Raw genomic sequence first — 24817 nt, 5'->3', positions numbered from 1 at the left:
GCTTCAATTATTTACCAATTTCTGGCAACCGACCTCATACGCCCGTTCTTACGCACCCCTCCCACTCCGCCTCTGCTCCTGGTCTCCCTCTGCCGGTTTGTGCGTACCTATACGTGGTTGTCTACATTCTGAAATGGCTCTCCGGCTGCTCCCGCCCAATATGCTCCAGCGGATGCTACCCCGATCTTTCGTATCGCCGAACTCTCTGTTCTTCACTCCCCGTCTCTCATCCCAACAGTCGACTTTTCTTTCCGCCGTCTTGAAACCCGCTGCTTTTGCGCTGAGCATCCCCGGCATTCTATCGGATATATGGGAATCTGTTCTCCGGGCCGTACCCAAGAAGAAGACATCTCACATGAAAAAGCGACATAGGCAAATGGCTGGCAAGGCATTGAAGGACGTTCGAAACCTCAATACTTGCCCTTCATGCGGACAAATAAAGCGCTCTCATGTACTGTGCCAACATTGTGTTGAAAGTAAGTATGATGCTCATTCTGTAGGGTTTCGGTATTCTAATTTATCTTCTCTGGTCAGCTATCAAAAAGCAGTGGGGAAAGAAAGCTCAATTGGCATGAGCTATGACATTAAATTTAACAATGGACTTATGACAGAACACGGGGCCTCTTAAATGTGTCGTTCCCAGTCTGTATTTGTATGGATATCATGTATGTATACACTGCATGGCTATTTTGGAGTTTGGTTTAGCAATGGGAATCCTTTACTCTAAATATTTGGCGCTAGAAAGACGCAGATTACGGCCCCTCGACTCCGACCACCACTTGGTTCTGCCCTCGGCGTAATCAGTACAAGCAAGTATGGAGGAGTTGGGGTTCCTCTTCTGTCGTGGAGCAGGGAGTCGTCGCGTGACCTGAAGTGGCTCGCTCGCGCGCACCGAATGCCTTCGAGGTGCTGGGCCACACTGAGCGGGAAACCAAAAGATGGGAAATGGTATCATCATTCATTATCTTGCAGGAGCCAGTCCTCATTTCATTACCTCAACAAATAGTCTGCGCATTCTCTTTAGAAAACCACCAAAGTCACGATCCTCATTCAGTAAGTCAAGTTCTCGATCCAGAGCGCCCTTATCTAGTTTCGGCCGTGAATGGAAAACTTCATAGTCGCGACTGGAAGTGCCAAGTTCAAACCATGCTTCAGCTTCCCAATCCTTCTCCAACAGATGACTGTAAACAAACTTCAACCGATCTTCCCTGCCAGCACCTTCAATACGAAGACACAGGTAGTCCTGCCAAAAATCGAGTTCCGGGGCGTTTAGACGCGCCTGCGCGTCGAGATATCGCGAGTGACTCTTTTGCGCTTCTAATCTCTGATTGATGGCCTTTTGCGTTTCCTCGATCTGTTGCTTGAGGCGATCGCGCTTGGTAAGACGGGAGTCGCGTTCCAGTGTAATGGACGATACGGCAGCGTGCATCTCGGCGGCCTCGGCGGTTTCTTTCTGGAGAGTCTGCTCGTGGGTCTGCGACTTCAGGTTTAGGATTTCAATATCCCTTTGCCTCATTCGAGCGTCCTCTGTTCGATTCCGGGTCAAACCTTCGCTCGTTCACGCTTTTCACGGGCGGTATGGGGATTGGCCCACCTTGCAGCTCTGCCAAGCCGATCTTAAACTGATTTCTTTCTTCCAAAACTTGTTTCCTACCTCGTTCAATGAAAGCGTCAAAACGGACGGTGAATTGGGCCATGCGACCGCGCAGATCTTCGAATCCAAAGTTGATATCGGGGAGCGAGTCGGCCATTGAGGGTGCGATTGCGGAGGCCAGAGGAGGCCGCATTCCGCTTGTTGAGAGCGAAGGGTCAAACGAAGTGGACATGTTGCAGCGCGTGCTTCTGTTGTTGTCTTATTATAAGAGGGCGACTTGCAAAATAAGTCCAGCGCGCGGAAATTTCGTGTTTCCCAAAGGAGAGAGCAATGACGAGATGTGGGAATGTGCTTTTGTTTGTTGTGGTGCAACCAAAAGCTTGGCACTCTGCGGCGATCGACATTTTTCTGACGAAAGCTTCAGGAAAGGCAGCGGAGACCCTTTCTCTCTCCCCAACACCCATGACCTTTTGTTTCCCTTTCTTTCACTCCAGTCCAACATCTCTCTCTTGAATATCCGTACAAAGCAAATGCCTTTGGTGTCTGCTCAAGGCAAGAGCTTAGCCGCGTTGCACTTTTTTACTAGAATCATAAGCTCTCTGGGAGACTGCGACGGTTCTCGATATGCTTGTCGGATCGGGGTTTCTGTGTCTCGCCAGGAACAAAGATAGACCCAATGGATGAGAATACTACGAGGTCTCTCCAGTACGGGCACTTGGGGCAGGCCGTTTATCATCCGAATACCCAGTCATGGTCTTTTTTGCGGACTTTGTCTCCTGGTAAGACTTCCGGAATTGGATCATTACCGTGTAGCGCTGATGGATCGACAAGCACCGCGCATATCCTACACTGGAGTCACAAAAACTGCCGTGCAGTCTCCGTCTACTTCAATCCCATTGTCATCAGCTCCCAAGATATCAACTCTGTCCCGGGGGTATCCGGAGCTTATTCCCGGATATCGTTCCGCTTACAACAAGAGCCTCTCACATATCGTCACAGCCACGAGTGAAGTATGCAATCCCTTGACCTCTGCACTTCTTGATATTGGCCGTGCGGTGGATTTGGATAACGACAAGTCTGGGCGCCGGGCTGTACCCATTGTAGCGTTTGCGTCCGGAGAGTGTGGCAACACGATATCTTTCCGCTCCATAACCGACGATGCGGTGGACTTGAAGGAAATACCGGCACCCGGGTTACGTGTCCCGACAATTGGAAATGAAGACGCTATTGAATGGATGGGGGATGGGGCTCCGGTCCGGCAAATCTGTTTCTCGACTTCTCAAGAAGAGAGAGCGACGTTCGCGGCGGCTCGCTTTTCATCTACGGCTGTATTCAGGCCGCTCTATCGGAGAACCCCGGCAGCGGTCGCCACGCAACGCGATAGTAGCGGCACTATGTCCTGCTACCGGGATTCTCGCCTTGACCCAGCCCTCTTGATGGAGATATCGAGCTCGCATACAGGGGGCTTTGCTCACGCGGACGTTAAGTTCAATCCTTGGGATCAAAACCAGCTCGCTATTGTTGACGAGGCCGGAAATTGGGGAATATGGGAATTGCGCAATCAGCACAAGAGAAACAAAGACAACTGGGTTGCCGCCTGTGTGACGTCGGGGTCCCTTCCCTGGGTTGGTGTTGGAGAGGGTCAGAATGGGGCGGCAGTTGCTCGACATGACGGATGGTTGGCTCTTGAATGGGCAGGGAATGAACATAATGTCATTGTCTGTGACCGAAGGTGCTGCATGCTTTTCCGGCTGGAAAAAGAGCAAACAGTTTCCTACTTGATTGAGCTGGGCTTGAAGAGAGAGTCTGAATGGATATTAGGTATCAAGAGGAGCACGTTCAATCCGTCGCATATATTTGTTCTCACCACTTCCCGGATTCTTTGGCTTGACGTGTCTTCTGTCTCGATCCCAATACGTGGTGCTTCCAAGCCGCCGCTATTCCCGCGTCTTTCCTGGCGCCATTATCGCGATCCGGACGACACGACACTACAACTCGCTTCGGTATCAGTGGATGAAGGTAAGATCCTAGGTACCTTCCTGATAGGTATCCCCGTACGGTCCTGACATGGATCCCGACAGATTTCTATTTAATTCTATTTTCTCGCCTCAGCCAACTAGTGCTAGCATTTTATTGCCCACCTTCTTTCGAGGGTACGGTTGAGCCGATATCTGGCCCTGATCCCTTTATTCTTCATGTACCGCCGTCTTCAAAAGATCCAGATGATGATCCGGGCAGCGTGCACTTTTCTACTCTCGTATTCAAGGAGATTGCACCCACAGCTCTTGGTGTGGCTCATCAAAGCCCACGGACGACCCTCCTCAAGGCCTTTACGGTAGACTCAGGTTTTCGTGTTCAAGAGTCTTTGTATTCGAAACTATCGAAGGGCGTATCCAACGGGGAGCAAAATCACGGGAGGGATATCTTGCGGGTCAAACATTTGCGTGCTATTGCACAGCGGAGAAGGGTTGCTGATTCCTGGAGAGATTTCATTGTCGATGACTGGAACGAACTTGGACTTCACCCTCGGATATCAGCCTGTGGAATTGATAGTCTAGCTCCTTCGAAGGATCCTCAGTTCAAACTTGATTACACGCAGATATACGCGATAGGAACGGGCGCTTTGAGACTATCACGAGACGACGAAGGGAATGCTGAAAGCGGTTTCCAAGCATTAATCGAGAAATTTGTTGAAGGAATTCCGGATTACGATCCCGTCAAGTGCTCAACCAGCCGGACAGCGTAAATGACCCTGCATCTCAAGGATAGCATGGCCCGCTAACCGATATCATTTAGGCTCGAAATCATACAGAGGACACCTCTACTCGACGATATCGATTCAAACGCTCAATATTTGAGTGCCTTTATCTCTCAGTTTACTTCGAATCATTTGGGGTTGGGAACTCAGAACCATTTTCTTGTCCAGCCATACGACCCTTTCACTTCGCCGTCGTGTCATCGAGCCCAAGCAGATGAAATTCCGGAGGTGGACCTCGTCGCTATCTATGATCGACTAGTCAATCACTGGCTAGTTGCCTTGCCTTTTAATATACCTGGGCGCACAAGAATTGCCAATGAAAAGACTATTCGACTTCTTGTGGTCGATATTGTCCTGGCACAGATCATCCTGATCCCCAGGCGATCCGAGACAGAGATGGATGACCAGTCAACCAATGGCGATGGGCTTGCATCGATCTTGCCCAGAAACGATCTGAATTATTCGTCGGAGACGGCTAACGAGCAGTCCCAACTTGAACCACCAAAGACGTTTACTAACTGGGGTCTGCCGCTGCAGACGGATAGCGCAGCCATCCCCAGCAGTTCCGCAAAAGAAGGCTTCATATGGCCCGACCGCCCGGCCGAGATATGCCCTAGATTCGCAGCACTATCAGCCTACACATCGTTCAGCAGGGGTGGATCGACATCTCAGGATGCGGAGCGTATTCTCGATCACTGGAAACCAGGCCTCGACCCAGCGTCATATTCGCTAGCTTCTGAGGACGCCCAACAGGAAGCTAAGCTCAAGACGTCGAGGCGTAGGTCGCGCAAAAACATGTCCCAGCCTATGAATGCTTTGAGCCTTGACTCCCCTATAGCTCTTCCTGCCTCTTCTCCAATCCGTGCTGTGAGAGATTGGGGAAGTCAGCCCGACAGCCAACCCCCGATGGTACGGCTACAAAGCAGCCAGGTCACGGAAGACCTCCCAATGACTCAGATCGAGCGCGGAGCGTTTGGTGGTCGGGAAAGCAGCAGGAAAAGTAGTTTTAAAGCAAAAAAGAAGAAACGAGCCGCTGGGTTTTAGTAGATGCATTTATTCGGCAATCTCGACAGGTATCAGGGTACATGTTTTGTTGCCAGCAGCGATAGGTTGATTGGATGAGGAGGATGTCTGTTTTAGATTAATAATTCAGCACGCGATGATAATATGAGGTGATTATGAAGCCCCATGAGCCATTTGTACCATGTCCTGTGACGTGGGAAAGAAAAGTCCCAGCTCTGGTCCCTGCTTTTATATCAAGAGCTCCTCCAAAAGAGATCCTGAAGTTAACAGAAGGAGAAATTTATCTCCCCAACTCCCGAGTTATCTTAATTCCCTCTTCGACCTGTGTCCATACCCCACCAATTCTTTATTACCACTGCCCCTCCTTGGAGTTCTCAGCACTCATCGATAAAGCACCTCTGACGCAAACATCGCCCTTCATCCTATCGTGATGTCCGACCAAGAATCCACATACAAATTCAACGTGAGCATGAGCTGTGGCGGCTGCTCTGGCGCTGTCGAGCGCGTCCTCAAAAAGCTGGATGGTACGTCTGTTCCTGACTGCTCGGGCTGCCCCTCACTCATTCCCACCCCGCCAAACAACCCCTGAACACAAGCCACAAGGATCACCGCATGAAGGCTCATGAGGTGGGCTCTACGAGTACATCTTTTACTTACGCCGTACATGGCGATTCTAGGAGTGAAATCGTACGACGTCAGTCTGGAAACCCAGACAGTCCTCGTCAAAGCCGAGCCCGCTCTCGAGTATGAGACTGTCCTGAACACGATCAAGAAGACAGGGAAGACGGTGAACAGCGGGGAGATCCTGACCGCGTGAACGTTGTACGCTTTATTTTCAGCCGAGAATGATGCGATGGGTAAATGGATTTGACGAATGATGTGGATTTCCAAGTGCACATACCCGCCTGGCGGGCAAATTGCGGGATGACATGTATGAAGTCAAATTTGTGCCATATTCCCAGAGCCATTATTTTACGCAAAAGAGAGGCGCGGGAATGAAGATGGAATCCAGGCCATTTTTGGTTCCGGGGATGCGAGATTGAACTCATCTGCGAATTTGGGCAATGCCTGTACTAAGCCATGCGATCCTGGGTATAATCTCTAAGGTTCACAATGTCATGTCCAATAAGAATATACACCGAAACCAAATCTTCGCGTATAATTCCTCAATCCACAATCACGACTGTTCGACCGCCTGGCAGCGGATGTCGTGTATTTTCAGTCCCCCTCACGTAGACGGGGGGAGGAGATAGGTTCGGTTCGTGGACTGTGCGTTGACGAAAATCGCGAGCCATCCTAAAGAAATAGTAAGCTTGATGCTTATTACGAGCTTTGTTGCCATGGGTAAAGCAAGGCTACGGATGGGACATTTCAGGTTCCTTGATAATGGCCCTCATTGTGGTCATACCGTGGGGTGCTCAGAAGGCTGTTGGGTTGTCTTTCGTACTGATAGACAGGAGGTGGCGTTCTATATAGCTTGCCATCATGGTATCGTGGGTGTTGATTCCCGATTACGGGATGTTGCTGAGCGTGAGCACTGACTTGAGAATCGAGCTGCGCTCGACGGCTGGGCGGGATTGAAATTGAACTATCTGATGGAAAATGTCGATGTTGCCCATCATCGAACTTAAGAGTGGGTGACTGGGGCAGCTGCTGTACTGCGTGGCTAGAGGGACGCCGATGGCCTCCCCTGCATTCCGGTATACTCGGGTTCCGGATACCGATAGGCCGGACGAAGCCATCCGCGTAATACCTCTGCACCTCTGCGGGTGTGTAGGAGATAGGTACATTTCTGCTCCGCCAGGCAGATTCATGCCGAGGTTCTATTACCTCTGGCGCCCTCGCTCCACTCGCAGCACACTCATGGGGATTTTGGGTGCCACCTGGTTGAAGTGAATCTATTGGCTGAGGTTGAACGACCCGATCATGACCGCTGCCAACAGGAAGGGCGTATCTTGTATCGGGTGTGATCCGAGGTTTGCCTGGAATTCTGGATTGTGTGGTTTCAGGGTCAACAACACGACAGGAAGGAAATGCTTGGCCATCGTAGCACTTGGCTATTTCCTGATGCTCGAAGAGCTGGGGCTCATGATTAAAACGTGTGGATGATAGCGACGGATCCTGAGTATTGTCTGGCTGGCGCTCTGCGACATAAGATGGCTCAGCCGGAGCAAGATATCTCCTACGGGCATGGGAGTCATTGTGAACAGAAGGCCATGCGGCAGTGGTAGACAGATTTCCTGGGTAGGCACTCGGAGTTGGGGGGGTATTGGTAGGGAAAGGGTTCTCCATGGAGGGTGGTTTGTAATATCCCACGCGCCGTCTCTTAGGGGCGCGGTCTTGAAAGGGATCCTGTGGGATGGTATGATTTGAAAAATCCTGGTGAACCTGGTGGTGTGGCGTTACCGAGCGGAAGGTGAACGCTCCTGACATCCTTTTAGTGAGGTGTTCTATGTGGCCACTTTTAGGACGTTTGATTTCCACGGGAAGTGGGCTCTCGATAGAGGGGATCACACGATCCTGTTGGCTTGCGATGATGCCATGTGAATACTCAAAAAATTGGGGACGGCCCCTACGGTAGTCCTCGTTTCTCTCATGGATTTCCTTGGGGCCTCTCACGAACACAGGCTGGTCTGATGTGCCCGACTGTTGAAACGGGGGTCTCCCAGCGTTGGGGATTGATGCTCTCTCCAGTGAAATACAATTTGGTGGATTGAGTGGGACAGGGGGGTCATTCCTCGTGCTTCGGAGCTGGGCGAGAGGATACAAGCCATATTGCTCGTCCACAGTTAGCACAGCGACGCCACCCGAGCAAATTTCTGCATCAAATTGCTTGAAGCATAGCGAAGATGCAGGACTTACACGATGTTCTGCCACAGGTTGAAGCGGAGGCAAGCTCAAGTTACTAGTGACTGCTCTTTGGTTAGATAGGGCAACTGGGGCAACTGAAGAATGCTGAGGCTCTAAGGGTCGGCGTGAAGGTTCTCGGCTAAATTCAAGATTTCCCTGGAACGGTTCTTTGGCTGAGTATGGAGCGGGTTGTTGACTGGGGCCACTTCTTATATTTTTGTACCGGTTGATCGCACGATCCCATGCTTGATATCTGCTAAAGCCGCGACGGTCAACCTTAGTTCTTTTGGGGGGTTCCGGAATGAAACGAAAGCCTGGTGGCGCTTCATCTTCCGAGTTCTCGGCCTGCTTATCCCGGATCGGGGGGTTGCCATGGTTAAAAGGCCTCATTTGAAGTTCTTCAATCACGGGATTGCTAGAAATAACCTCCACACTGGTGTCTCTGCCATGGAATGACTGCAGTTCTCTCTCGGCATCGCTATCTTCATCATCGGAAATTACGATGACTTCCCGAAAAACATCTTCAAGAATAGTTTTGCCATTTTCGTCGTCACCCCTCCACTCCACTAATTTAGCGAGGGTGGACTGTTCAATAGCCGCCCTCGCTTCATGGAAGGAGGTGGTCTTGAGGAGGCGATCATAGTTTGTGTAAATGTGGCGGATATGAGCGACGACGGCTAACTGTGCTCGGCGGGCGAGGGGTAGCTCAACGGCCGTACCTACTTTGCGTTGACCCTGTGTCTGCGCTTAGCGCTGGCAGTGTTTCATCTCCGTTCACCTCGCCGGGGAACGCACCTTTTGAAATGCGGTTTTGATGATTTGGTTTAGGTCATTGTCTGGTATGTTTGGGAAAAGATCTTTGAGCACGTCCCTAGCTTCTGTGTTTATCGTTATCTGGGAAACCGAGTTAGTATGATTGCGGTTGGCTTGATGTTCTGTGCTGTGAAAAGACACAGTCTGCCCGGTCGCCGTGAGATATAGACCTCGATCCATACACACAGTTGCAACAACAGCACTTGGAAAGTGATAGCCGATACGGTGGACATGCTGGGAAAGCCCGTGAGTGTGCATATGAGGCGTTGTCTAAAGAGTGAAATAGTCAGAAATAAAATAATCATCGGAGGATAGCGCGACACTAGAGGGGAACCGGCATACAGAAACGGCATACACCTTCAAGCCGTCTTTCCGACAGAGCTCTTTGCAGGTGGTTGTGAAATGCGGATTTCCCGCTGGGATGAAGGTATAGCCCGGGGGTGCTTTGGCCTCAAAGGATATCTGCCATGACCGTCAAAAGTGCGAATAAGAAACCGATGCGGCCGCAACATACAACACTCCGGAGCTTTTTCTTCGCCTGCGTAACGGATTCTAAGATCACCTTATGCTTTCGTGATTTGCGTTTTGTAACCCAGGTTGGGCTGCGCCTGGCCAGAGCCGAGGCAGACCTTCGAGATACTGGAGTCATATTCTTGCGATCCGGTGATCTCGAGTCCCTACACCGAACATGGCTGCATCTTCATGGCACTGGCCCAGATAGACAGTGCGATGCCTGAGCAAAGGGCCGAGCCGGGGGGCTCGTCACGAGTATAAGTAAGTAGGGAAGGATAAAGGTGTGCTTAGTGGTGCTTGAGGAGATTGATTAGTGCACCATCTCTATGGTAGGTGCTGTAAGCCCAAATGCGATTAGTATTTGGGCATTCAAAAGTCAAGCACTCAACTCCAGGAGCACGTTGCGAAGCTTGCGTTATCCCTGTCTGGTTTCTGCAGAGAGATACCAGCCCAGAATAAAGTAAAGGGAGCGAGGTCAGCTAGGCACAAGGGTGCCGGATCAAACTCAGTTATGGGATATGTACAAGCGTCGTCGTGGACCAGGGAGAGAGGGAGGTTGGAAGGGCACCGAAGCCCATTTCGGCCTAATGCTGGGCGCATGGGGGCTGTGCCTGATTGGGTTAGTGCACGACCTGGCGTCTGGGGATATCTTGGAGCTTCCTCATCAACCTTCGATAACTGGGGAGCCACCACCAATTACCAGGTTCGATCCCCAAGAGGTTTCTCGCCATGAGTGTTCCGGCCCTTGTAGACAGGCAAGCCGTTGTTCACGCCTATCGCCAGCTTTACCGGCAGGGTCTCAGGGCTGTCAATTATTCAACCCCCTCACGCCATGTGCTTCTCCAAACTCTGCGCTCATCGTTCCGCGCCTTGCCTGCTCGGGATTTTGACTCTCTTCGGATCTCTAATACTTTGGATTTCCTTCGCAAGGCTGCCGACACTGCAGGTATTGAACATAAGATTGTGAGGAATTTGCTCATGCTCAAGTTCTGGGATCAACCCAGCCTGAGAACAGACATACGGGTGTAAGTTTGTTTCCGAAGATTTCCCCGGCGAAGCTCGATCTAACTGGCTTCAAGCCTGAAAGGATTAAATGTTGACCAAAGAGATACGAACATGCGGAGAGATGCTCGTGAGCAATTTTGTCGAACACTGATGCTCCTGAATGAGAGCTTGGGGACGTGTTTAAGATGACAGGAAAGGGACCATTAGCGACCATTGCGGCTTTTACGATCGGCTGGGGGATGACTAAATCTTTTCGAATGTGAACGTTGGTGGTATCCTACACAAGCGACGCCGTCTACACCGTGTGATCCAGCTGCTCCCCTTATTACCCGATCTGGTTCAGCCTATACTTGCCTTCGAAACCGTCAATTCTCGGCTGGCGAGATTTCACTTGCGGGGAGTGAGAAGTTGCGAAATGCACAGCACGACAAATAAACCTTATTCTGATGGGTTCAACATAGTTGTGCGCCGAGGGACGCGCCATACATGCCGTTAGAATGCATGAGATAGGGAGAGCATAAATGAAAGTTATGGCCCCCTCCACCAAAGTTTAGATTAGGAGGATGAAAGATTTGCTGGGAATCTACAATTGAGGGGCCATCTTGGTCGCCGGAGAGTGTCTTTATTGTTAACTAATATCCGTGCCATTTATGTAGTACCTCCGAACCTCCGATACCGATGTTTACGCGATGTTTTGTGTAGTATGGATCGCTGCATGGGTCGATATATACAGTTCCACCCTGAAGACACTTGCTAGTCTGTCCCTGTTTAGCTGCTCAGCGATGCATCAAATCTATCAGATGCTGAGCCAACGCAATATGCCATATAAAGGTCAACACTTCTTTTCTGATAAACTCCAAACACCGGAATCCACCCTACTCCTATTTGGCGGCATAAATAGACGGAACCAGCCAACTATTGCCGATGCAACATAATAGTAATCAGCCATGGGCCAACCCATGCCCGTCATGTCGCTGTTTATTAGGTGATGTATGTATCATCGGTGCCCGAATATATTGATGCCTTCATCATCGTCATAATCGTCATCCTCATCTTCGTTCCCTTCGTCGGAATCGCTGGAGCTTGACGGCTCCTCTTCCTCTTCATCATCATCGTCGGCTGCTGGGTTCTCGTCCGCGGGGTCGATTCCCCTACTTAGAAATCCGTATCGATACCGAAACCGTGCCCCCCAAATACTAAGCTCGCCGTCACCGTCCCCGTCGCCGTCATTCTCGTCAGGTTGATTGAAGCGATGTCCAAAGAATGATGTAGAGGTAGACCGATGCGACTGACGGCCGGGAGGTATACCAAAATAGTTACTGATCACGGGAGAGACTGCACGGCCACGGGTGAGATTATATGAAGAGGACTGTCTGGATGGATGAATAGATAAAGGTGAGCTGAATTGGGGGTGTGCGCCTGCTCCAGGTGCTGAGCTAGGGTCAATCTGCAATGGATTTAGGGCGGCAAGCACCGAATCATCCCCAGTGTGAGAAGATGACCTTAACCTGGAAGCGGGGAAACTCTCGCCCTCGAAATGAGGCCCTGAAGAATCCAGAGAATCCCCTTGGAGAATGCTAAGCTGAGTGGTATTATATGATTCGCACCTACACTCCTTGTCAGCTAGTATTTCGGTGGAAATGCCTATGGGACTCACATATCACATCGCAGACCCAGCCAATGGTACTTGACAACTGATTTAGTGCCACAATCGTTGCAGGTAATGAAGGCTTTGGTGTCCTTGAAATCAGCCGGCATCGGTTGGCTCTGAATTGTCCTGTCTAGATTTCGGAACGTAGCTTCCATGTTCGTGATTGTCTTGCTACATATTGGGCAGCGGTACGAGGACTTTGAGTACTCGGAAAGACATCGCTGATGAATGCTGTGCCCGCATCGCATGAAAACCACGGTCTCGGGAGATGTAAACATGTACTCTCCGCAAATTGGGCAATCACACTGCGTTGAACGCTCGATACACTTGTGTGTTGTTTCAATGGAGATCGGAAGGCACACACTGCAGGTCTAAAATTAGGTGAGCAAAAGCCGTAATCTCCATATCTGAGTGCTCACCTTGCAGTGGAAGAAATCTTTGCCCAAGCCCTTGCCGATACGACAAATGCCGCAATCGTTGCAGTGGTAAATGCTCTTACTAGCGTCATTGTCCCATAGCTTACAAGCCGCACAGTAGTAGTGCGCCGCCAAACCTCCGCAAAGTTTGCAATACTGCGCGGCGGGCTGAGCATGCCCACACAACATGCACAACATGTTCTCTGTCTTCGGACGATCAAGATGATGGTCTTCGACCTCGTCGTGGCAGAGCCGGCAGGTATACCACTTCTTGCAGTCATAACATTGGAGCTTGACATTTCTTATATAATGCAAGCATCCCAGGCAAGGTTCCTCAAATATCTCGGCATCCACATCCTCAGTGTCATCAACAGGTAATTCCGTCTCTACTCGGGGGTGGAAAGTTGGATTTAGATCTTCAGCCGTCAGGGTATGGCAGACCTCTTGGAGGGTAGAAGTCGCTGTAGAGGCCGAGGAGACGGATGGCTGGTAGAAGGATTGACCGCTCCACCGTTTTGGGCTTTGTGTACGCTCGGGAATGCGGGAGGGAGGCGTAGGGGAAGAGATCGGCGAAAGATGACTTCCAAACAATGCTCGGGATGAGTTGTAATTTTCTGTCATAAGGTCGTGGATCATGCGTGCCTGCTCCGTGCTGGTGTACCCTAGATCTCGAATTGCATGAATCCGTCTTCGCAGGGCACCCATTCCGTCATCCTCAGGGAGTAAATATTGTCCACCACCAATATCATCCATCGTTAAGCTGTGGCCTGGAGATTCTCGGGCGGGTTGGATATCATCTGGGCTGGTTCGAGACCTATGTTGTATCGAGGTGGAAACAAGGTGTATTTGCCCTGGTCTGGTGGGGGCGATTCCTGGGATTGTGTCTGCACCGGTGCCTGCACGCTGCGAAGGGGTTCCTCTAACGTGGTGTTCGGCTGGCTCGGGGGGTGACACCTTCGAATCTGTTGAGGAGGCATTCCAAGATACATTCTCAGCACCAGTAGGCTCATCGTCCCCTGGATGGGTCCCCAAACGATTGTCTTGATCTAGGTCCGACATGACAGAGATCGGGCTACCATAGCTGCTGGTATTTTCTGCGTGAACTTCTATTCTTTCACTCTTGTGGTGGATGTGTGAACGGTCATCATTGGGAGTTAAATGAGAGTCTAATTGCTGTGAAAGACGACCGACTTTTTGCACAACGGGTTTCGAAAGGAGGAGGATACGATTATGCTCTTGAACGACTGGGGTGAGCTGTTGATATCGGAAGCGACAGTTAAGACTTCAGGCCCAACTAAGCTGCCAGGAACGATCGGAGGATCTTATGAGTGAGCCTGGGGTGATCCACTGCCTTCTTGTTTCGACATGTGAAAGATGCTGCAGGTGCCCACTCGCGGCCTCGGGTCACCTGACGAGGTACATTTTCCGCTCCATGTATGATGTGGTCGTGGAGCTGATTCCTGGGTGTTTCTGCTTCGACCTTCGGAATTATGTGGACTGCAAGACGCCAGTAATAATTGTTGGTTGCTACTCGCGTGCTGATGATAATAATGGTGGGAATCCAGCTCATTCGGCTGTAGCTTGTCCAACCACAAGAAGAATTCAGCCACCAACCACCAACCACCAGCATCAGCCGTAGCGTGGTGCACCGCACCATCGATATCCGATCTTAGGATGGTACGATTCGTGTACGTGGCGAGAAAGGCAGTTCTCTGGGTTCTAACCAAGCACTGTTTCTAGTCGAAGCAATATCTTTCCTATGGCTCTGCACACAAGGGTATGAACAAAAGTGTATTATACCCCACCATTTGTCCTTTTACTAAGTTTCCTACAGCGCACTTATCAGACATATTTTCTTTGGCCGTGACAGACAAGCAAATCTTATCGGCATCGGGCTCCAATGCTCTTCAAGCTCACTCGACAACTGACGCTGAGTTTCCCCTAGTCCAGATACTTGAAGCTCACAGAGTCGGCTGCCATCATGTGGTGACCAACGAGAGGGGAACTCGGTCGGTTAGTGTCGGATTTGGCGGTGAGATAGTGATCTGGGCGTTCCAAGATGGAACGTGGTTGAAGACGAAAGTCGTTACGCTCAAGGATGTCTGGGCAGTTGTCTTATCTGCCGATGGCCAGTATCTTGCTGGAACCACCCAGGACGGCCACATCAAGGTCTGGGATTTGGATGGAAATATAGAAGAGATACGGGACCACGAAACCAAGGGCAGTTTCGGAACCTGCATAGATTTGGTAAGTTCTTTAGGCTACTTGTCGTCTTCAGATGCTTATGAACAATATACAGTCGCCCGACGGTCGGCTCATCGCCAGTGGCCATGAAAGTGGCAGTGTCTACATCTTCAGCACAGAGACGGGACGCATGCCATTCAGCGTATCAGGTATGTGCTGCACACAATTGCGCAACTGGGGAAGTCGGGAAAATACCCTTGGCTGAATATCTTCTAGGCCTAGTCAAACCTGTACGGACTGTCACTTTTTCTCCTGGTGGAAAATTTCTCGCTGCCGCTGGCGACTCCAAGGTGATCGTGCTCTATGATACCTCTTCTGGAGAGCAGGTTGCCAGCCTTACCGGCCACTCCGCGTGGATCCTATCTCTATCGTGGAGCAGCACCGGAGAGTACCTTCTCAGCGGGTGAGTCTCCGCGTCCCACCCCTTGCGGCTTTGGACTAATGTGTGTCAGGTCTTTCGATGGCAAAGTCAAAGTCTGGTCTATAGACACGAGAAGCTGTGTCGCAACTCACTCCGAATCCGAAAAGGCTATCTGGAGCGTGAAGTGGCTGCCGAAGATAGGAAAATCGGAGGGATTTGCTACTGCTGGTGCGAGCAGAAGCATATCATTCTACCGAGAAGCCACGGGGGGTTGAACGGCAATTATGGCGGGCGAGATTTCGAACAATCACTTTGATCAATCGATCAACCTAAGGTCTCAAAAAGGAACATCCACTACCAATAAAAACTGCTCTCTCATCTCAGACTTGGAAGGCTTGGGCGCGCGCCCAGATAGATCCTCACTTTCTTCTGAAATCTCTCTCTACTCCGAAAGCATCAACTTGGCATCGACCAGCAATGACTGGTACCCATTCCTCCTAGCCCACCGACTTCGAAAGCATATGCTTGTTAGTTGTCGTAGATGTTCTCTGACGGTAAACCAACCCAACCTCACGAGGTCATCAACCGCCCCGCGCTTAGCTAAGCATACCGGTTGCGGCGGCCGGGGACCTTCGATTACCTTCTTCGGGCGGCCTCAGGACTGACTAAAGACTGGCTTATTCTGAAGGCAGATGGCGGCAGCGCCCCAATGATCTGGACGATTGCATACATGCCTTTCTCTTTTTCTACTTCACCTATTCCTGTTTAACTTTCCCTGTCACGCTCTTCTGCGCTCTTCTGCGCTCTTCTGCGCTCTTCTGCGCTCTTTTGTTCCTGTGTCACTCCTTCTCTCTTTCCCGCCTTGGTTCGACTCTGGAGAACTTTCCTCCTGAAACAGAGCACGGATCTTCCTCCAGCTTAGGCTCCGTCGTCGTCAAATCATCGCTGAGCAACACTCTCGTTCATTTCGCCAGGACGGCAGCTTGTGACGCAAACCTTCGGGCTGGGTCGGTCTGATCTATTTTTACCTCCGCGCAACCTCGACCATCTTCTTGTTCTGAGATCTTGAATAAATAGTCGATCCGAGTTTCCGCTATCGATAATCGCCCCTCCCCCTCAACGCGACGGTCCGAATGCGTTAACTCACGATTGTCCACCGCCTTGCTTTACCAGATCATGGTCCACCGCAACTCTGACTTCGCGATTCAGCTGCCTGATGCTGGCCCTGCGATTACGTCCGACCCTTTGGAGGAGCCAGACGTAGAAATGCTATCTGACGACACGACCCCTCCACTGAGCCTGCCAGCCCACCTCGCCGCGCGTTTCGCTCGGAATCCCAGCGTGGTCCGTCGCTCTTCCGCAGCTTCGTCCCGACGGAGCTCGATTTCCTCCCTACACTCCCAACATTCGAATGCGGCCTCTCATGGAGCTTCTTCCGACCATATTGCGCAACATCTACGACGAGCGTCAATTCTTGAGAGTCGCAAGGCGAGACTCGCGGACCGTGCATTACATGCGGAAAAGGTACGGCTACGTGCCGCGCTTGGAAAGGCCGCTACCCGGAATCTGCAGAGAGAGGAAAGAGCCCTAGCCGCTCAGCAGGCTCGAGAACGGTTACTGGCAGAGATTACGGCCAAGTGCGAGGAGGAAGTTCGGCGCGCAAAGAAGAAAGCGGAAGACAACCGTGAGAGAAAGGCTGCTGAGCACGCTCGCCTTCGACTTGAAATGGCTGAGAAGTTTGCCGAGGCGGAGAGGAGGCGGCTTCTCTATCAGCAAACTCCGAGACGTCAGCGTACAAGCAGTTTAACGACCTCTGAAGAGAAGAAAACACTGGGGGTAACAATGAGCCGCCTCACCGAGGACGCCGCAGCGTCTAGAATTCAGCGGGCATGGAGGTTATACCATGCGAAACTGGTAATGAAAGAGTTTTTAAGCCTTGATCTCACGACCGCGCGCTTTAACAATAGTGCTTTTGAAGACGTTGGTGCTTTACTATCGGAGGAGAGGGTTCTGTCTACCACAGCCCGCATCCTTCGCCTATGTGGATTGCAAGACATGGAAAGCGGATCTGTTGGCGGTAGAGGTGCCGTGCGCACATTCCTCAGCAGCTACTTGATTGTTACACATCCCGCCGCTGTTCTGAGCGGCGACGGTGAACAGGAGCAGGACTTGATTTCCAAAGCGCGGGACCTTCTCGCAGCGTTTGAGCAGGTGACTTCATTAGTTTCATCCGGCTGTTGCTTACTGATGGCCATGCCTACCGAGCTCCAGACTCTATGCGAGGCGTACAATGTCTTTTTCTCCGCGTTCCATGCGTGGAAAACTCATGATTCCAGTGTCCTGATCGAGATCATGCTAGCCCAATTTGTCGAATTGGAGTTGATCTGGCAGACTGTGAAGGATGACAAGGCTGGCGGCGTGGCTGAGGACTATCGTCAAGGAATCAGACGAAACCAAATCCTACTTCTCGCTCGACTCAAACGCCTGGCGGGCCCCGACAAGGCAATGCAAATGGTTCGCGATGCCTTGAAGAAGGCCAAGCGACAGAGGAAGAAATCTGCATCCAAGCAGGCTATTCCGCGGTCGGCAGAAGTTGCACCCGCCACGGCCACGACGGAAGCTCTTACTGAGAGCGTTGCGTCGCCAATCAGTGAGAGTTTCAACAACGTGGACAGTGTGGTTTTACAAGAATACGAAAAGCAGCGCATATCTCCACACGAGCGTTTCACGAGGATCCTTACCGCTCTTCCTGAGAACCGTGCCCTGGTCCATGAGCTTCTCATTAACAAAGAATTCAAGATCGAGGAGAGGTCGTACACGGAGCCGCGAAAGCAGATTATGGAGCATATGTGTGCTCTAATGCGGCGAGATGTGGAAGCTGGGTTAGGCACAAATTGGATTGTAGCAATGGCCACGGTGATCCAGGACCGCTTATTACGCTCCCTTCGCTCTGGAAACTCTCTCCATGTGCTGATTAGTGAGGTTCTCGACCCGAAGTTGATTGAGAGCCAATGCAACGCTGGAGTTTTTTCTTATGACGCTTTTTTCAATTTCATGAACACAATCCTTCCAAAACTCTGCGCGCCCTACCGGGATCCTGTGGTCAAGGCTTTTTCTGAAGACACGTCCGGCGATGCAATTGATCGCCTGGCGAGACTCATGGGCCTCATTGATCTTTTGGCCCTTGATCATACTAATTTTATGATCCAGGTCGCCGCCCCTCAGCTTATCCAAGAGGCTCCCGGATATGAGCAGAGGACGTTCGAGAAGGGCCTGCAGGATGGATCCTTTGAACTGAGGAAGAGTCGGCGCTTCTGGCGGACGCATCGGAAGGTCATTGCTGATGAGATGCGGAAGCGCGATCCCGAGAATGTACATGGGGAACCTCAGCCACCAGCCTCGAAAGTGTATGCGCATGGCCTTGTGGACCTTGTTCTGAGCAATTCGCCTGTGTTTGACGATTTAGTCCCTGAGACGCTAGACCTAGATCGTCACAGATTACGCAAGCTACATGCGCAGGCCTTCAGAATTGTAGCCACAGCTTCGATATTGTTGACCGCCAAAAACCTGCTCAAGCGCGATGCGCGCGCCCAATGGAAGGCGGAGGCGGATCGGATATTGTCGCTGGATTTCAACGATGTTCTCCCAGGACGCATCCAGTCAATACTTGAATCCACTCACCCAATGCCCTCTAACGCGAGCGCTCAGCTTACAGCAACCATTAAGCGGGTACTGTTACCGGCCGCAACGGCATCCGCATTGGCATCTCTCTCGGAGACCCGGACGTCGGTGGAGGTCAACACCGAAGCACCTTCGCAGGAGTCATCTTCGACGGATTCGGAGAGCTCTACGGCGACACCCAGCGCGACTGGAAGCGGGTTAACTTCCTTCACGGATCCAGTCGCACGCCTCATCCTCTCCCGTTTGCGTACACATGTGCTCTCCCGGCTCAGTGCGTCAAGCGCTAGTGAAAGAGTGCGAGCAACGAGTACCGCGAGTCAAAGCCTGGCGGGAGCAGGAATGCCTGAATTCGTGAGTCAAGTTGGCCAATTGACGGAAGAACTGAGCAAAGTGCGTGAAGTGGATTGGTTGTGTCATGGCATGGTATACGAGCGTATTCTAGGTAGGCCAGCGGCGTAACGGAGTTTTCCGTCCTCATTCTCGTTTTGATTACTGCGTTTTGGAGGGGATTTCTGGGTCTATTGGAATAGCCGTGCACTTTGTAGTTTAGTGATATTCGCAGGGGTTGATTTCATGGGAGGCTGTGAAAAAGAATTCATTCCTAATTATCATTCACACATCTCATGAGCCATGATTTTATTTATTTGTTGATTGAGGCTTTGCTCTCCAGCCATCCGCGGAAGTTCTCCGACAACCAAATCAAACTTTCCACCACCACTACCACCACTACCACCACGCAAGACCAAAAAGAATCAACCCTTCTGAACCCCCAGAGGCATTAAACCGACAGAGACAGCCCTCATAATAGTCCTAATCTCCCCAGCTACATCAATCATGACAGCAGAAAATGCTGTGCCCCTCACCCTCCTCTCCGATCTAACTCCGCCCTCTCTCGAACGCACGTGGCTCACGGCACCACACCCTGTTCTCCCCCTCGTCGCAACCTGCAGCTCTGACAAGACTGTACGTGTCTATTCCCTAACTAACTTTCACCTCCTTTCGACCATCTCCGGTGGGCATAAGCGAAGCGTTCGCACCTGCGCCTGGAAACCGAATATATCCGGCGAGAGCGTCCTCGCAACGGGCAGTTTCGATGCAACTGTTGGGATTTGGAGGAGATGGGACAATTACGAAGAGACGGTGGGACAGCACCGGGATGCGGCAGACCATAGCTACGATGCGGATGGAGGACACGACCAAGACGAAGACGAGGAGTGGCGCTTCGCTGTACTTCTAGATGGCCATGACAGCGAGGTAAAATCGGTTTCGTGGTCCGCGTCCGGGATGCTCCTTGCCACCTGCTCGCGGGACAAATCGATCTGGATCTGGGAGGACCTGGATGATGGAGATAACAATTTTGAGACTGTCGCTGTCATGCAGGAGCACGAAGGTGATGTTAAATGTGTTGCTTGGCATCCTACCGAGGAGTGTTTGGCCAGCGGGAGCTATGATGACACAATTAGGATTTGGCGTGAGGATATTGATGACTGGGGCCAGGTTTCGTGTATCCGAGGACATGAAGGCACGGTTTGGGGTGTTGATTGGGAGGCCATTGAGAACATCCCGTCTTCGGAGCTTGTATCCGGGCAAGAGGAGGCTTGGAAACAATGGCATGCTCTTTCGGGCCCTCGTATTGCATCTTGTTCGCATGACCGGACCGTTCGCATTTGGCGGCGACAGCCAAGGGCCCGGGTGAGCTCTTCCGCCATGAGCGGGATCCCAAGTATCATCCGGCCATCGGGGACAGACGAAACATGGGAGGAGGATGCTGTCCTTCAGAAAGCTCATGTTTTATCTATTTACGCTGTTGCTTGGAGTCGACGAACGGGCCTTCTGGCATCCGTGGGTGCGGATGGGCGCATTGCTGTGTATAAGGAGCGATTCGTGGCTGCGTCCCAGACTCAGCCCATGGATACTAACCCTCCAACCCCAGCTGGTGATGGAACTGATGGAACTGCTATATCGCACATACCTACAGAATGGAAAATCGTCGCGATAATAGACGGTGCCCACGGAATCTACGAGATCAACCATGTTGCATGGGCAAAGCGTGCTGACCGGGGTCGACACGGGAGCAATGACGAGGAAGTCCTCATTACCACTGCGGATGATGGGAGCATCAAAGTCTGGAGCATAACACGTTGATTTCGTCTGCCCGCTTTATTCTCGGTTGAATGAGCCACAAGCCATCCGGTCATCCTTATACCGAGCTGTAATCTGGTTGTTTTAAATACGGGGAAAAATGCTAGAGGATAGATAAAATACCGGAAACTACCCGAAGAACTGCGTGGTATCATGTTTCTTGTCTAACTGATACTGGATGCTTGGCCACTTCTTTTTGAACAGGCAGTGATATATAGAAGATAGAATGAGGTCAAGGCAAGTATTAACATCCAAAAGAACACAAACAAAGAAAGATGAAGATGAGAGCTAGCCTCCTTGAGTACCTTCCGCCCGCGAAGAGGATTCTTGGGGTTGTTGCTGTTGTCGATGCACCTCGTCATCGCTCTCATCTCCCACGACATAGGGTTCTCGGTCCAAGCCCGGCGAATGGAGATCATCAAGCTCGGATTCGTCGAAATCCCCCGCTTCGACATCCGCGGCGTTACTGCGTTTGTCTCGGAACCGATCTAGGACAGAAGTCGAGCTGAGGGATTTGAGGGAGATGTCGCGATAACCACTGTGTCGACGGCGACTGCGCCAGATGAAGAACCCCCAGACCGAGACACCAAGAATGACGACAACGAGGACGGCTTCGCCGGATTTGGCGTATGCATTCCATTCGGTTTCTTTGATTTTTTGCTTTTCTTCCTCCTCGGCTACTGTGCTGTTTGGGTGCCCGCCTACCGACGTTTGAGGGAATGGTTCGCCATCAATCCGCGAGTCCGCCGGTGTTCCTCCAATGCTGGCGATGTCGACATTCATGAAACGATCAACCATGTCGCGGCTCCGCCGGGGTAGGTCAAACGGAACCATGTGGCTAGCGTTGTAGAACAGGACGTAGGTCAGATTCCTAGCGCGCTGGTAAATACCTGCTGCGTCGTCTTCGAAAGTCCAGTCGTGTCGTGGTGACCAAACGCCCGGCGAAGTCTCGAAGCCAGTACCACCACTCCACTTCATGTTGCTAATAAGGTGCTCAGTTCCGACATGATTGCAAATGAGATCTCTATCGCCGCTGAAGAGGAGGATTTCGATTCCCGATTCAAGCAACCCTGGAAGTAGAGTGACGGAAGGTGGGGATTTTTGTGGCCGGAATGATCGGCTGACATCGCCGGCACATTCGTCCCATCCTGATCGTTTGTCTGGGTTGATATTCAAGGCTTGAACCACGTCGTGTCTTTGCAGATAGGGTTTGACATCTGTCAGGTCTGGCGGCCAAGTCATGCCACAAGAATCGGCACTGTCACGCAGTCGGATATCATACATGTTGATGCATTTGTGGTCCGAGTCCAGAGTCTTCGACAATAACTTGTTCAAAACCTCCTCACAATCATTGATTGTCACTTTCGGATTTCCTGCTTCCATCCTCGACTCGCAGACAGTCTGCAAGACTTCGAGCTCTTTTGCGACCTTACTGCCTTCCTGAACAAGGCCTTCTTCGTACGCGTAACTCAAGTAAGCTGGATACTGTTCTGCGGGGGATATCCAACCGTTCCCGATCAAGAGGCCGCGGACGTTCCAGCGCGCGTCGTTGTTTCCACTGAGACCCTTGTTCCGATCTTGGATAGCTTGCGCAATATAGGGGATATATTGGCCGGCATAAGACTCGCCCGCGAAGTAGATCTGTCAGGTCACAGGAGTCAGCACAACATACAACGATTGTTAACGATGTTTGTTGGATGCCCTTACATCGTCCCGCTCATATTCCGGGAACAGCCCGAACCACTTCTCCAAGAATATAACGAATTGAGCAGCCATTTCATCTAATTCATGAAGGTAGCTATTTGTATTGACGAAGCTGAACCCCGTCCCGACTGGCTGGTCAACGAAAAGAAGGTTTGCAAATTCGTCCCATGATCCTTCATTATATTCGAGGGTCTCGTTGTTCTTTAAACGATAGGGGCCAACCTCCATCAGCGCACCGTCCATCGAACTGCACCCGGGACCCCCGTTTAGCCAAATTAAGGTCCGTTGGCGATTTGCAATGTGGCGGTTCTGGTAGTGCCAGAAGAAAAGATGTCCGTTGTGATCCGGGTCTACCTCGATATGCCTTGACCAAGAGAGACAGCGTTAGTGGGTCCAAGGTGATGCGAATTCTGAAGCTTACCCAGCATGCATCTTTAGCAGAGGGCCATCAGGTGCCCCCGGCAATGAGCGCACATAGTAATCCGCTGCGGACTGAGCCGTGATGGGCACAGAATTCATCAGCAGTAATACCATTAATGACCATGCTGAGAGGGATGGCAAAGAGAACCAGGAGCCATGTTTGCCCAAAAAGGGCCCATGGAAAGGCCAGGCACACATCACGAACGTCAGACGATCACAAGCGTGATATGGAAGGCAGTTCGTAGGGTGCTTAGGTGTCCAACATTGAGCGGGACCTGCAAGGGTGAGAGAGCTCTCAAGGCCTCATTGATGGTCGCGCTGTTCCAGGCCCCGCAGGCTTGTTTGCAGTGGATGAAGGTTGCGTGATCTGTTGAGTATAGCCAGCAAGCAAAGGAAGGAACTCGAAGTATGTAGAATAAAACCAAAGTATACAAGGCGAAAGAGAGAAATTGACGACTGAGTATCATTGAAGAAAAGCAGGATGATGGTCGAGGGTGGTGAAACTGCTGAGAGAGGTAGCGTGGCCATTTGTAAATACATTACCAAAAATTTACCTTATCCGGCCTCGGCTCCAGGCCAAGCTGTATTTTTAGTGTACGAGAAGCGTCACAGATTATTTTTGCCTGATTCGGAGGTCAATAAGAAAGGAGCCATGAAGAGCTGAAGGGTTTGAATGTTCATCATATGGGGTATTTATTTCTCTATCCTTATCCATGTGGTATCCATGATCTGTATTCACACTATGTTGTTTGCGTGCGAAGGACTAGAAGAGATCTTCGATGCCTTGATCGGCATCCTTCTTGATCAATTCAACCATGCCCTAGTGACCAGTCAGCGCTGAAAACTAGTAAGAAGCTGAAACGGATGGGGATATCGTGACCTACCTCAGGCATAATGGGCATACCGGTAGCGTCTTTTACATAGCGAAAAGGCATCTCGGTACGCTCATGCTCGTTGACCACGATCTCCGGATGATCAATGTATGGGATATTCTCCAATGGCACTAGCATATATCAGTATTTCTGACGTTTGGAACTCTTGGAAAGTTGGATGTCAGGGGTGCTTTTTCCACCTCTGTTATGAACAACCATGCGGGTAACCCGTACGGCTGTGTCGGTTGTCATCTGTACCGGCCCAAGTCGCCTACCCGCATAACCCTTTCCCCTTAATTCAGAGGTACGGTCTGGTCCCAATCCGTCAGTGTCGAACATCTGCAGCTTTCTGAGCTGAACGTACCTCGTGGAGGATCATCACCTACATGTGGTCATCGCTTGAAGTCAGCCCAAGAGATCCAGTTGGTATGTCCAGGAAGGGTGCGCACCCAAGATTCCTCCGAAGAGGAAGACCTCAAAAGTGTCTCCATCAGTGGGGCTCAATTCGACCTTAGCGGACGGGTCCAACAAGCAGACCTTGGATTTACGGTCTGAGAAAACCTCCTCGACGCTACGGTGCTCAACCTCCAGTCCCTTAGTAGCAGCGAGGGTATCTGGAATTTGCAGGGACATGGGCACCGAGCTTAGAAGGAATTTACTTCCTGCTGCATGCGACTCTCGTGCGATGCAGCCATACTCCAGAGCCGACCATGCGCCCAGTTCGGGATCCAGATGCTCAACCACGATGGTCACGGGAGGCGTACTCATGA

General features: G+C 51.2%; 11 protein-coding genes across 11 annotated transcripts; 7 read left to right on the top strand and 4 right to left on the bottom strand.

The window, feature by feature from the left end:
* BJX67DRAFT_341860 (mitochondrial 54S ribosomal protein bL32m) lies at positions 1–944 on the top strand. The gene is made up of 2 exons (XM_071027947.1): positions 1–476; positions 535–944. The coding sequence occupies exons 1-2, from the start codon at positions 134–136 to the stop codon at positions 573–575; spliced, it is 384 nt and encodes a 127-aa protein (XP_070891203.1). The 5' UTR covers positions 1–133; the 3' UTR covers positions 576–944.
* On the bottom strand, positions 945–2022 carry BJX67DRAFT_341859 (chromosome segregation protein Spc25-domain-containing protein). The gene is made up of 2 exons (XM_071027946.1): positions 1595–2022; positions 945–1527 (listed from the first exon to the last, which is right to left on the bottom strand). Exons 1-2 carry the CDS (start codon positions 1824–1826, stop codon positions 983–985), a joined length of 777 nt encoding a protein of 258 aa, XP_070891202.1. The 5' UTR covers positions 1827–2022; the 3' UTR covers positions 945–982.
* A 167-nt stretch (positions 2023–2189) lies between these two features.
* On the top strand, positions 2190–5476 carry BJX67DRAFT_103742 (uncharacterized protein). Its single transcript, XM_071024223.1, has 4 exons — positions 2190–2373; positions 2426–3613; positions 3676–4336; positions 4391–5476. The coding sequence occupies exons 1-4, from the start codon at positions 2271–2273 to the stop codon at positions 5394–5396; spliced, it is 2958 nt and encodes a 985-aa protein (XP_070891201.1). The 5' UTR covers positions 2190–2270; the 3' UTR covers positions 5397–5476.
* Positions 5477–5805: 329 nt separating this feature from the next.
* Positions 5806–6192, top strand: BJX67DRAFT_377049 (copper metallochaperone ATX1; the record flags this gene model as incomplete). Its single annotated transcript, XM_071032014.1, has 2 exons — positions 5806–5899; positions 6053–6192. The coding sequence occupies 2 exons, from the start codon at positions 5806–5808 to the stop codon at positions 6190–6192; spliced, it is 234 nt and encodes a 77-aa protein (XP_070891200.1).
* Positions 6193–6549: 357 nt separating this feature from the next.
* On the bottom strand, positions 6550–9811 carry BJX67DRAFT_103731 (DUF2293 domain-containing protein). Its single transcript, XM_071024222.1, has 6 exons — positions 9553–9811; positions 9381–9500; positions 9021–9308; positions 8238–8960; positions 6744–8153; positions 6550–6671 (listed from the first exon to the last, which is right to left on the bottom strand). The coding sequence occupies exons 1-5, from the start codon at positions 9685–9687 to the stop codon at positions 6747–6749; spliced, it is 2673 nt and encodes an 890-aa protein (XP_070891199.1). The 5' UTR covers positions 9688–9811; the 3' UTR covers positions 6550–6671; positions 6744–6746.
* A 415-nt stretch (positions 9812–10226) lies between these two features.
* Positions 10227–10995, top strand: BJX67DRAFT_102522 (uncharacterized protein). The gene is made up of 2 exons (XM_071024213.1): positions 10227–10576; positions 10631–10995. The coding sequence occupies exons 1-2, from the start codon at positions 10281–10283 to the stop codon at positions 10743–10745; spliced, it is 411 nt and encodes a 136-aa protein (XP_070891198.1). The 5' UTR covers positions 10227–10280; the 3' UTR covers positions 10746–10995.
* A 527-nt stretch (positions 10996–11522) lies between these two features.
* On the bottom strand, positions 11523–13799 carry BJX67DRAFT_102693 (RING finger and CHY zinc finger domain-containing protein). The gene is made up of 3 exons (XM_071024216.1): positions 12627–13799; positions 12214–12578; positions 11523–12163 (listed from the first exon to the last, which is right to left on the bottom strand). Exons 1-3 carry the CDS (start codon positions 13680–13682, stop codon positions 11554–11556), a joined length of 2031 nt encoding a protein of 676 aa, XP_070891197.1. The 5' UTR covers positions 13683–13799; the 3' UTR covers positions 11523–11553.
* Positions 13800–14377: 578 nt separating this feature from the next.
* Positions 14378–16059, top strand: BJX67DRAFT_341803 (SKI complex subunit WD repeat protein SKI8). The gene is made up of 4 exons (XM_071027945.1): positions 14378–14870; positions 14923–15016; positions 15084–15270; positions 15320–16059. The coding sequence occupies exons 1-4, from the start codon at positions 14403–14405 to the stop codon at positions 15501–15503; spliced, it is 933 nt and encodes a 310-aa protein (XP_070891196.1). The 5' UTR covers positions 14378–14402; the 3' UTR covers positions 15504–16059.
* An 89-nt stretch (positions 16060–16148) lies between these two features.
* Positions 16149–19566, top strand: BJX67DRAFT_102689 (IQ calmodulin-binding motif domain protein). The gene has a single exon (XM_071024215.1). It carries the CDS (start codon positions 16405–16407, stop codon positions 19366–19368), a length of 2964 nt encoding a protein of 987 aa, XP_070891195.1. The 5' UTR covers positions 16149–16404; the 3' UTR covers positions 19369–19566.
* A 1-nt stretch (position 19567) lies between these two features.
* On the top strand, positions 19568–21197 carry cia1 (iron-sulfur cluster assembly protein CIA1). Its single transcript, XM_071024214.1, has one exon. The coding sequence runs from the start codon at positions 19744–19746 to the stop codon at positions 21052–21054; it is 1311 nt and encodes a 436-aa protein (XP_070891194.1). The 5' UTR covers positions 19568–19743; the 3' UTR covers positions 21055–21197.
* A 142-nt stretch (positions 21198–21339) lies between these two features.
* BJX67DRAFT_369547 (Alpha/Beta hydrolase protein) lies at positions 21340–24815 on the bottom strand (the record flags this gene model as incomplete). Its single annotated transcript, XM_071030773.1, has 8 exons — positions 21340–22692; positions 22759–23119; positions 23177–23300; positions 23630–23631; positions 23940–23995; positions 24060–24178; positions 24248–24358; positions 24497–24815. The coding sequence occupies 8 exons, from the start codon at positions 24813–24815 to the stop codon at positions 21340–21342; spliced, it is 2445 nt and encodes an 814-aa protein (XP_070891193.1).
* Positions 24816–24817: the final 2 nt, after the last annotated feature.

This window comes from Aspergillus lucknowensis (genome assembly GCF_044049455.1).
Source record: "Aspergillus lucknowensis strain CBS 449.75 chromosome Unknown BJX67scaffold_2, whole genome shotgun sequence".
Classification (NCBI taxonomy): domain Eukaryota; kingdom Fungi; phylum Ascomycota; class Eurotiomycetes; order Eurotiales; family Aspergillaceae; genus Aspergillus; species Aspergillus lucknowensis.
Note: the sequence above shows the minus strand (reverse complement) of the source record. Positions and strands in the feature narration are given on the sequence as shown.